General features: G+C 37.6%; 1 protein-coding gene across 2 annotated transcripts in view; it reads left to right on the top strand.

The window, feature by feature from the left end:
* LOC131164871 (2-oxoglutarate-Fe(II) type oxidoreductase hxnY) overlaps positions 1 to 12,204 on the top strand; it is a 34,041-nt gene that overhangs the window by 15,984 nt on the left and 5,853 nt on the right. Inside the window, exons 6-7 of one of the 2 annotated variants that reach the window (XM_058122392.1) lie at positions 1,863 to 1,963; positions 2,040 to 2,098. In XM_058122392.1, coding sequence (XP_057978375.1) covers positions 1,863 to 1,963; positions 2,040 to 2,098 — 160 coding nt within the window. Of the gene's footprint in view, positions 1 to 1,841; positions 1,964 to 2,039; positions 2,099 to 12,204 lie in introns of both variants that reach the window. The other variant, XM_058122391.1, reaches the window with a different exon arrangement.

Here is a 12,204-nt window from a genome sequence, read left to right as displayed (position 1 = left end):
ACGCAAGAAATGCCAAGAAAAGCCAGGAAAATCCTAAAAATAGAAAAAAAGGTGAGGGAAAAAGAGGAGATTTTACCTTCGATCAGATTTGAGGAACTAGGGCAGAGAGCTTAGAGCTCTCTGTCATCGAGCGCCACCGTTCAACGTGCAAAATAGAGATCAGATAGGATTAGAGAGTGAGAGAAGAGATCTGAGAGGGTGAGAGAAAGAAGTCTTAAGAGAGATACTGAAAGTGAGATTTATAGAGGGTGAGAGAAGAGAAAATAGAATAGAGAGAGAGGGAGAGGGAGAGGGAGCAAAAATGAGAGAGAGAGAGATTTACCTTGGGGGGATGGCTCCGCCGAAGGAGGCAGAGGCCATAACAGTGGCTGGTGGTGGCCTTGGAGAGAGAGAGGTGATCAAAGAGGGAGAGGAGTGAGAGAGAGCGGTAGAGAGAGAAATCGAGAGGCTTCGGGAAAGGGAGAAGACAGAGAAAAGAAAGGAAAAAGATTAGAGAAAAAAAGGAAAAAAATATATATGATAAGTAAAAAAAAAAAATTCGAAGCGGGATGGGTGTCTGGTGACACGTGGCGCAAGCACATTTGCATGTTTTGGATGTCGTCACTAGGCGATGTGGTGTGTTCCTAGCCATCCGTTTTCTTTGGACGGCTATTGTTGCCATGTTAGCGATTTGATCCAATTTCCTTGAGCCAATTGTCTGCTGCCACATGGCGGGTGACGTCATGATGATGTCATCCTACCATGTATCACCACCTTATTTTTCAAAAAAAAAACAGAGCTACTCATTTGCTGCCATGTGTCACCACGAATGGCTGACACGTGGCAGCCCCATACCATTCCCGCCTTTTTTCTTCCTCTCCCCTAAATTGAGTCAACCTAGTTTGACCTAGATCAACCCAAGGCTGATCCATTGTCTTGGTTCAAACCAGTTGAGCCAGTTTAACTTCCTAAACCACCCCGGTTTTTTAATTAATATTAATTTGTATTTAATTTATTTTTAATCCAGGAAAATTGGGAAAAATATAAGAAAAATAAAAAAATCAGGGAAAACCAGAAAAAATAAATAAAAATTCTGTGAGTCATTTTTGACTCTGAGGACCAGAAAAATAAAAAAGTTGAAAATCTAAAAAATAAAGAAAAATTGAGAAAAATCCTTATAAATTTTTGAAAAATTGCAAAAAAATTCTTTAAAATAGAGAAAAATTCCAGAGAAATTTTGGGACTATTTTTGCCTAGTTGTGATCATTTTCCAGTGATTTCCTTTATGAAATTGCTTCTTGTGTGCCTTGTTTGCCACATGAATGCATTTTTGTCTCTTCTCCTATAAGTGTGTTGTGCCTGCATGCCTGTGTGCACGTGTGCACAATCCCTATAAGGAATATTAAAAAATTGGGGTTCTTTGATCCTAAATTATCTCCTTAGGGGTGGAGATTCTCGCAAAATCACTTTGTCTTGATCATTGTTCTATTAGAATCTCTGAATTATGGTGCATACCTTGCATGTAATTTTGCATGAATTGTCATATTAATTGCATGTTGCGAATATGTTAAACTGTTTCATTTTCTTGGTTATGTTTGAATGAGAACCTTAAAGAATTTTCCTTCAAATTTCAAAGGGTATGTCTTTGCATGCCTTTGAGGTCTAAAGGCAGTGGTCTTTGCCTCATGCAAGTCCTCCTGGGAGCTAATTATGGTAATGACTTACTTTAACTAAATCCATTTGTTTAGTGTCCTGTCAACGCTAGATTATATGTTCCACCCAAGTACATCTAGGAGATAATTTCTTCTATGCAGAACTCTCAGGCCAATCATCTACTGAAATTCTTTTTTATTGGCAGCTAGTTTGTCTTTTTTGGATTTCAGGCGAACTGGAGTTTTCTGATGAAGAAATATATGGTGCTTCAGCTCATTCCGATTATGGAATGATCACTCTTTTGGCAACCAATGGCGTTCCTGGACTGCAGGCATGTTTATGCGAGTCATGTGATTCTTTGAAATCCTTTCATATGGAACCATATTAATTCTTGTTGTATTTGACAGGTGTGCAGAGAAAAGTTTAAGCAACCTCAAATTTGGGAGGATGTGCCTCATATCAGTGGGTGAGTCCGTGATTGCAAACTTCTCATGCTGGGAATATTAAAAAAAAGAATGCTAATTCAAGGACTGTGTCACTAAATAATGATTTAATGTTAGGACTCTTGCATTCTTTTGCATGGCTGTATGATTGAAGACACAGGCAAATGGGTTGAAATGAACATGATGAAGAAGTAAGCTCTGGGATGATTTATAAGAGTGACTTATGTGCTATCAAAATTAAAATATATATATAGACTTATGTGACTTTTGACTCAAAAATACTATTTTTCTTATTCGAATTATTAAGAGAGAGTTTCCTATTTGAATCGTAAGTCACACATAATTTCTGTAAGTCATCCCAAACACCCACTAATACTATTACTTTTGTAGTTGACTAAAATAGCTTCAAACTGTGGGTTAGAACCTCCTATATGTGGATGGTGGATCGTTCGAAGCTCTTGTGTTTGTTGACCATACATATTAATTTAGGATCACGAATTCAATGTGTTCCCTGTAACTCCAATGATCAGAAAATTTCTCCGTACCAATGTGAAGGTTTAAAAATGTTATTTTCATCTGTCAGTCATAATGTGCATTGGAGGATAAGTCTTGGATCAATGATAAGGTTGCTCCTTTGTGACTGGAACCGGTCATGAGCTCGAGTTCAAGAAAACAACTTTTTGCATAAAAAGCACGGGTAAGGTTGCGTACACTCTGATGACCCTCCCCCTACCCTTGCAAAGTGAGGAGCCTTGTGGCTCGGGGATGCCTTGTAGTCATTATGGTGTATAAAGCTTATGCTGTTAGGTTGTGGGTCAACAATGTATATCAAGCCTTAATACATCCCTGCACGTGCAGTCCAGTTTCACGTGGAAAGAGAACACTGTATAACATCCATTATTGGGAGCACGATAATTTTTTGACGAATTTACAATAAATGCAAGCAAAAAGACTAGAATCCAAGACCTCCATGCATCCATTTACCATGTTAAATAACCACTTTACCTAAAACCTTTACTTTTAGGTTGTGGGCCAATGACGTATATCATGCCGTAACATGCATAAACATTATATTAGCCGTCTATGTTTAGAATGTCTGATTTTATCTTCTTCTTAGAAATATCTTCATTTGGATTTCCTGCGAGAAAGAAGTGTTGTTCCCTTCTAAAGTAAATTAGGAAAATGCTATTCATACTCCAAATCTATACCTTAATGATGCGGTGCTTCATCTGTTACATTATGAGCTTATTTTTTAAAAACTTCTTAATTTTAAGGATTTAACAACCCATGATAAAATGCCCACATCAAGGAGTAGAAAAATTCTGGAGGAATTTTCTGTTTGTAGAATCCTAGTCAATAAATTATTTTGAACTGACGGAACCTTTTCATTTTTTATTGCAATTATGCTGGTAAAACATGATTAACTGAAGTAATAATACCTAATACAAAATTATTGATTTTCTTACAAATAAACATACTTAAGCCAAAAAAAAAATGAGAACTTAACCAGATATTGTATTCACACTTCTGCTGCCTCCAGACTAATGGTGAGAACTTAGCCTTGTAACTCAAAATTCATAACCAGATATTGTATTCACATGTCTGCTGCCTCCAGATTAATGGTGAAAAAGGGCTTGTAAGTGTCTCACTCTCTTTATAATATGTTTCATGTACATCTTAATGACCATCATACGGTCATACCCTTCCTAAGTCAAACTGGCTAACATACAATCATAATGCACTAAGTAACTGGTAAATCCCCTCTCAAGCTGGAGCAGAGATAACATATTCTTTTGTCTTGTTACAAATGAAATTTAACCTTGCATCACCTGTGAAGGTTTTGTGAACAAAGCTACTAGCTAGCTAATATTCTAACTTCTCATGAGCAGTTGTATTAAGCTTTTGCACAAGTTTCTCTTGAGCATAATTACAATAAACTGTAATCTGTTTTGCACTCATGTAAAATCAGATTGGAAGCAATATGAACAACAACCTGATTATTACACACCAACTCCATTGACGGGTATGTGGGAACCCAAGTTCTTCCAACATGTTCTTCAGCAAAACCAGAACATCTGTTGCATGGGTCATGGTCTTATAGTCAAGCTAAGTACTTCAATGGTCTTACTTTTCTTGGATATGAGGTTATCACTAGCAAACGTGAAGTATTTGATCCTTGTGGGGATGATCAAGCCCATCTGCATTTTTGCATCCTTGAAGTACGCGAGTCTGACTCTAATCCTGATGCAATCCTAGGTGCACTGAGGTATGTGGTGCGACATGCTACAGATGACATCCTAGTGACTTGTTGAGGTAGAACCACAGAATTGGTTAAAAAAATCATTGCTAAAGATATTTATGGTCAAATGACTCTGAGTTATTTTTAATTTTTCCAAAAAGTCATATTGTCTTTGGTTAGTCAACAACTCATCGACATTGGGCAGTAATTTGTTGTTATTGTCCATAGGTGTATGAACAAGTTTGGATCCCAACATCATAGTATCCTCCAAAAGGTATAGAACATGCTTCTTGGGTGAAAGGATTGTCCCTTGCCAGATTTGAATACTTTTATGCCCTATAAATTTTTCAATGGTCCCAAATTCTTTGCTCTAAAACGACAAATTCCTACTGGAAATAGAATATAAAAGAATAATGATGCACATCACCGAAGGCCAAACTGAAGCATTGCTGCACTAAACCTACCAAATCATGCTCAAGGAGAATACTTCAGACCATATAAGGATTTATGCACCAATGCTAACTCCCCTTGAGCAACAAACTCATTTGATCTATATTGATCTCGTGAAAGTCAATGTTGAAGTGTTTTGTAAACTGAAAGACCTAATCAAAGCCATGGGTCTTCTTTTCCATTTATAATATATGTAAAGTACATCACAATGTCCATAGTACCCTTGCTAACTCATAGTTACTCATCGTAGGTAATAATACTAAAATAAACCAATAACCAATCACACTCCCCTTTTATGCTCCTAGCTTACAAGTTGATTTGACTTAAGAACCCCCTAAGGCTTGTGTTTAGACTTCGCATGAGTGGTTTCAGTGAGCTTTTGCACTAGTTTATCTTGGAAAAAACTACAATCAACTTGATATGATTTGTTCTCTCATCAAAGACTAGGTTGGATGCAATGTAATAGCAGCCTAATTTTCCCATTATCAACTCCACAGGCTGCGATTGTGAGAAAACCAAGTTCTTCTACCACGTTCTTCAACTGAACCAATTCACATGTAGCGTGTTCCATGTCCTTATATCTAGACTTGAGCACTAGATCGGGCCACAATAATTTGTTTCTTACTCTTCCAAGATACTAGATTATCATGAATAAACACAGTACCTGGCTGTGGATTTCCAGAGTGATGCGAGTATGACCCTAATCCTGATACAAGAAGCTTCTTCCTTGTTCACCTTTGAGGTCTTGCAAGTTGTAAAATATGAATGGTAGATATGAATGGTAGCATCACAACAGTTTGTGTACTCCTCCAAGATACTAGATTATTGCGAACAAAAACACAATACCTAGTTATGGAGATCTAGGGCGATCTAGCTAATATGCATTTGTTGTATAAACTTGAATACAAGTGTGATTGTGATCCTAATACAAAGGGTGTCTTTCTTATGCACCTTTAAGGTCTCACAAGTCTCTAGATATGAATGATCTAAATGGCTTGTTTGCAAAGAACCCAGGACCTGGCTCAAACATTTGTTGTTAAAGATATGTCTTCTCCTTTGACTTTAAGGTAGCTTAACTTCTCAAAATATCATTTAAGCCAACAAATCACCCTATTTAATAATTAGCTGTTAGGATCCACAGGTGTATCAACATGTTTGGATCCCAACAAACTAGTCTTATCTAAAAGATCTAAAATGTTCAAGAAGATGATCTTGTATGAGATTTGGATACTTCTATATCCAAGGAGTACTTTAATGGACTCAAATATTTAGTCTAAACTTTGTTTGGAGAAATTTCTTTGGACTCTGATGACTCTAATCACCATTACAAGTAATAATAATCCTACCAATGATATTATAATGATAGAAGACATAATGGTTTACTACACATTGCTAAAGGCCAAACTCAAGCACAATTACATTGAACCTACCAAACCATGATATATAAGATTGCTTTCTATCATATAAGAATATTTTGAGATGGCATGCCAAATTGCCAATAGTGGTTCCTTGTGTGCAACAAAACTAGGTGGTTGCTTCATTTAGACCTCTTGAAGATCACCATCTAAGAAGGTGTAAATAGTATCTAATTGATGCAAAGGCCAATGACATATGGTGGCTAAGCATATGAACACATGAACCAAGGCAAGTTTGGTGATTGATCCGAATATGTCAGAATAATCAAATCCACACACTAACCTTTACAGCATGCAGCCAACCATAAACTTATCAGTAAAAAGTGGTATTTCCTAAGTGTCATTATACTTTAATGTGCACATCTCTTAGACTATTGCAGTCCTCCTCTTAAAATGGGATAAGACTTCAAAGGCAAATTAAAGAAGAGCAATGGTGGTGGATAGAGTACTAACAAAACAATTAAGGGTGACAAATCATAGCATATAGAATTAGATTTTGGATGTTAGGTGCAGGTGCATTTACTTTTCCTAAGAACATTAAGAAATCAATATCCCAGATACAAGACCATTAGATGAGGAAATAAAAAAAATTGCAGTAGAAGCTGGAGGAGGTTCTCCCTTTTTTCATTGTCGTATATTCCTACAAATTAGGATGATTCAAGCAACTTGAAGGACTCAAACTAGATGAAGATGTGGGAGTATGATTTGGTAGAGAAAATTCACCAGAATCTAAAGGCTATGCAAAGGAAGGAGGCTTAAGGTATTAGAATAGTATGGTGTAGACTCAAAGGAAGTAACATTAGTAGAAACAAAAAAGTGATGCAAGGTAGGCTGTAACAGTGACCTCCTTTTGGGTACTGGAATAACCTAGAAAAATACATTAGTGTGAGGATCCAACTTATCCACTGTGGAAGTTGATTGATGGACAAAATACACACACTGGAATATACAAGGAGGCAACAAGAATAAAGGAGCATTCAAGAAGAAAACAAAAATAGGGTATTTTTCCACCATGAACAGAGGATGGCGTTCTAGAGATAAGAGAGTAGGCAATACGCAATAAGCATGCACTCCAAAACACTTCAAGGACTTTCATATGATATAGTGAGGTACAAATAACCTCAAGGATGTCTTATTTCGTCTCTGCAACTCCATTTGGTTGTGCTGTGGGCATAAGTTGGCTGATGAATCGTTTAGGTAGTGAATCATAGCGAAATTTGTTATATAGGTAGTAAATTACGTATTGGAGTACTCCCTAGCATTATCATGCAAAGTATCCAAACTTGTAAATCAAATTGACTCTTTTATCTCATGGGTACTGGTGCATGTTGTTTGCAAATGATATTGTTTTGATTGATGAAAGTAGGAGTAGATTAGGAGTAGAGTAGAATCTAAGTTAGAACTATGGAGTACGACTTCAGAGTCTAGAGATTTTAGGATAAGTAGAAATACAAAATATATGAAATGTAATTTCAGCCACATAAAGAGGAATGTTGGAGATAAGATTCAACTTGATAATCAAGAAATTAATAGGATTGGTAGATCTCGTTTACCTTGGATTTATTATGCAAGGGAAAAGGGAAATTGAAGAGGATGTAATACAAAAATTTAAAACAGGTTGGATAAAATGGAGTGCTTTGGGCTTCTTGTGTGATCATAAAAGTTCTATAAGACGGTTCTGAGATGAACCTTGTTGGATGGATCAAAATGTTGAGCAACTAAGAAACAACATATCCAAAAAGTAAAAGTTTTCGAAATGCGAATATTAAGGTGGATGAATGGTAACATTAAATGATAAATTAAGGAACGGACATCTTTTCCATAAGTTAGGCATAACATCAATAAATGACAAGATAAAGGAAGGGTGAGCTAGATGGTTTGGGCATTTGAAATGTCACTCGAGTAGTGCATTAGTGAGGAGTAAGAGAGTTATTGTTATTGGTAGTAGAAGGGGTTGGAATAGAGCTAAAATTACATGGAATGAAATAGTGAAGAAAGATTTTATAGCTCTTAAGCTAATTGAGGAAAATTTCATTGATTGTGTGGATTGGCAGAAAAGCATTCATGTAGGCAAGCCCACTTAGTTAGACTTAAGGTTTGTTGCTGCTGTTGTTTTATCTCAGAACTAAAGGCACAGGATATGAAATAAATCCTTCATTAATAAAGCCAAGTCATCCTTGAGTAGTTATGTACAAAAGTGACAAAATATTAGAAATCCAACTTCGACACAACTTGACTTGGACCCCAAAAGTAGGAACCAATTGTTTGAACTTGTGCAATGACTTGGGCAACAATGGATTTGAAGTGGTATAGCAGCAACAGTGCAGGTTGTAAGGGGAGATAGCAACTTAAAGTAGTAAAATCCACCAATCTCACGTTCATTGCCAATTGGCTTCCTCATCTTCAAATATTGGACAACAACAAAATGAGAAAAGAATGTTATGCAACAATTCATGGATATTGTAGTCTTTCTAATTGATGTGGGATTAAAGAGAAACTTAGTAAATACAAAATATATGAAAGAGAGACGGGGGAAGTAGGATTTATTGTCCCTAAGTAATAGTGGATCCACCAAGAAGACTAGGTAGACATAATAGACTTGGATCTAGAAGATTAGGCATAGGAAAGAATACACCCAAATTGGAAAGATTCAAGTCAAAGTAATGTGGTGTAGACTCAAAGAAGGTAACATCAAAAGATGATGCATTGTAGGACTATAAAATACACTAGAGCACAAGGATCCAACTTTTCCATCCTGGAGTTACTTAATAGACGAAAAACACACAAGTTAACCGAGGAATCATTACAGAAGTAGTCATATAGGTAGTGAATTGGGTGTTGAAGTACTCTTTAGCTTGATCAATACAAGGTATTATAACAAGTATTTTAAAATGAGTCTTTAATTCAAGAGAAGAGGCGTAAAATATATTAAATAACTCATATTGATCTTTTATTGAGTAAAGCCAAGTCATTCTTTAGTATCCATATATGAACAACGGTGAATTTGAAGTGGCATAAGCACTAGCAGGTAGGGAGGGAGTAGGGTTAAATGTCCCTATTAATGCGGTTATAGTAGCAGACCCGTTGGCAAGGGTAACATGAGATAACTTTCAGAATACTAAAAGGTGGAAAAGAGGTAGGGTTAAATGTCCCTATTAATGTGATTGCAGTACTGGACCCATTGGCAAGGGTAACATGGGATAACTTTCTAGAATACTAGAGGGTGGAAAAGAGATTGGTTGTACATATGGTTAGTGGTGGTGGAATTGATGAACGAAAGACTAGTGGGAGAGATAATGGACAACAAATAAGTTCTAGTGTTACCTATCTAGAAAAGGGATGTATAGGAAGAGATGCTTGCTTTGATGCCTTATTATGTAGGTGTTACCTATCTAGAAAATTGCTAGGTTGTGAGGCACAATGTGTATTAGGCCTTAACATTCCCCTGGCACTTGCAGCCCAACAGCATGTGGAGAGATAAACAAACGACAAACACCACCCGTTAGAGAATAAGGTAATTCAATGAGCAGGGGCAGATATGTGGTGGCTACATTGGCGACTTGTGGGGGCCTACCATGAAGACAATTCAATGACCTCCTACCCTGGCACGAAAGTTAGCACCCTTGTGTGAGGCACCTTTACCATGTCCTTCCTTTGCTCTATGATTACTTGAGCCGTCCCAAGAACCTCTACCACTAGCCAGTTGATTACTAAAACTACTTTGTGTGGCAAAGGCTAGCTTCTCGTAACCAGAAGCTAGGGCACTTGTACTAGGGATTGAGGAATGACTAATGAAGGAGGCATGAGTAAACGAGGGGTAGCAAAAAAAGGTAACTCTGCACTAGCAAGAGTCTGAGATCAGACCAAGTCGACCTTGAGCTTCAAGCATACTAGGTCCCAAAGAACTGATCTGCTCCCTCTGCTTTTGTGTCTCACGGACATCGACACGTGTGGGTTGCACGATGTTGAGTTCATCATGGGTGTGATTCATTTCAGTGAAGCACTCTGTGGCACTTTTGTCTCTTTTGTTGCAACTGAAAATACTCCAATGACAAGTCATACATATGGGTCAGATTACTAGGGTTTAGGATACAACAGTTTATCATACTCCCATCTGACCCAAACTTTTTTCTCCTTATGCTCATGGGGATCTGACTGAAGAAGATGTTCAAACTTACCTAAGCCAGTCAACTATATCTTGATTTCCTTGCAGCACGCAAGCAGGAATTCCCATTTGGGTTTTTGGTTGTTATTTGTGGCACTGTAGAGAACACGTGATGCATAGCAAGGCTCTTGGGAACAAGGCTCTTGGGGTTCATTGATTCCATCACCAAGTTATAGGATAGCAACACGTGTGCTTTAGACTACTAACATCTCACGCAATCAATAAAAATGCACCAGACATGGAGACATGGAGGTTCATTCTAGTTCACTAAAAACAAATACAAACAAGCACAATCATTCAAGATCTGACCTTTTGGACAAAAATGAGGGTATCCAGAAGCCTTTTGACCTCAAAAACATGTTCTAGAGGCCTAGAAAATCATGACCGACAAAGTTAAAGCAAAAAGCATGGTTGGAAAACTCCTTACATGATAGCTGGTGACCTTGAACCAGTGGTGGCGCATGAGGGTGTGTGCCAGCAGCGACAGATGAAGTTCCAAAAATAACCTAATCGTCACCCTCTGAGTGCAACTGTGATGCTATTTTTTTTCGAAATGAGGCCAGGAACTATTGGTGATCTTAGAGGCTGTGGCAACTGGTAACAGTTCTGATGACGACTGCATTAACCCGATGGGCCACAATGTTATTTAGGGGTTGAGGCTTTGGGATTTTTGCAGTCATTCCTCTGATACCGTGTTAAAAAGAACAAGAATTTGTTGTAATGTGAGAACCTAGCTTAGTTGTTGGCACTCCCTCTCTATTTATAATATATCTTATGTACAAACATCATATATTTATTATCTCACTCACTAACATTCAGTAAGTAGCACATGAGAATGGATTGATGGCTGCAATGAGAGCTGATTGATGCAGAGCAGTTGATTCAGGTTACTAAAAAATTGAGGCAAAGAGAGTTACTAACTCACTGAAATGTATTAAATTGCAAACTTAAAATGACAGAAAATGGACACTTAAGTGAATCTGCTGGAATATCTGGAAGGCAACTTGGTAAAAGGGCTTCCTGGTCCACAAGGCTGGCTGCTTTGCGAGGGTAGGGGAGGGTCGTCACAGTGTATGCAGCTTTACCCCTGCTTTTTTATGCAGAGAGGTTGTTTCCTTGGACTTGAACCCGTGACCAATCAGTCACAAAGGAGCAACCTTAGCATTGATCTAAGGCCCGCCCTCTTGAAGGCAACTTGGTAATATTTGCTAAAAGCTGAGGACACACATGAGATGCAAAATTTTTTTAAAATTATATTGCATTTTGGTTTTTTAAAAAGCTTTGAATTCGTAACCCTATCCACCCCAAAGGAAAAAGGAAAAAGAGGCCCTGGGGGGTGGGGTTGGTTGTGGTTTGCAAATGCAATGTTATTCTGGCCAGTATTAACATATTTGAAAAGTGAAGGAATTACAGCTGACAAGGGAATAAATTCAGATAGTTTGAGGAGTCAAAAGGTTTATGCTTGCAGTAAGGAAGTGCACATGGGTTTTGAAATGAGGAAACATCTTGAAGAAAATCAAGATTCTCCAGGTGGGAAAACAAAAAAACTAAAAATAAAAATAAAATAAGAGAGATTCAGAGTTGTTTTAAGTATCATGGAGGAGCCAAATGGTGAGAGTCTTAACACTTGCAAGGATAAAAAGAGGTGGGGGAAAATCTCAGGACTCGGATGATAGTGTAGGCAGTAGTGTTTTTGAATGTGGCAAGGGCTTACTTTTGGATAAAATTTGGGATCTGCATGGTTACTCTTCCGAACTTCTTTTGATTGCCTTGGGGAACTATCTTATGTGCTGCCGCTTCCACTAGAAGTTTTGGATGGAAATAGTATCTTCGGATGATATTTCAATTAGAGAACAAAAG

The sequence above is a fragment of the Malania oleifera genome, chromosome 9 (genome assembly GCF_029873635.1).
Source record: "Malania oleifera isolate guangnan ecotype guangnan chromosome 9, ASM2987363v1, whole genome shotgun sequence".
In the NCBI taxonomy this organism is placed as follows: Eukaryota; Viridiplantae; Streptophyta; class Magnoliopsida; order Santalales; family Ximeniaceae; genus Malania; species Malania oleifera.
The sequence above is the reverse complement of the archived record's forward strand: the minus strand, read 5'-3'. Positions and strand labels throughout refer to the sequence as shown.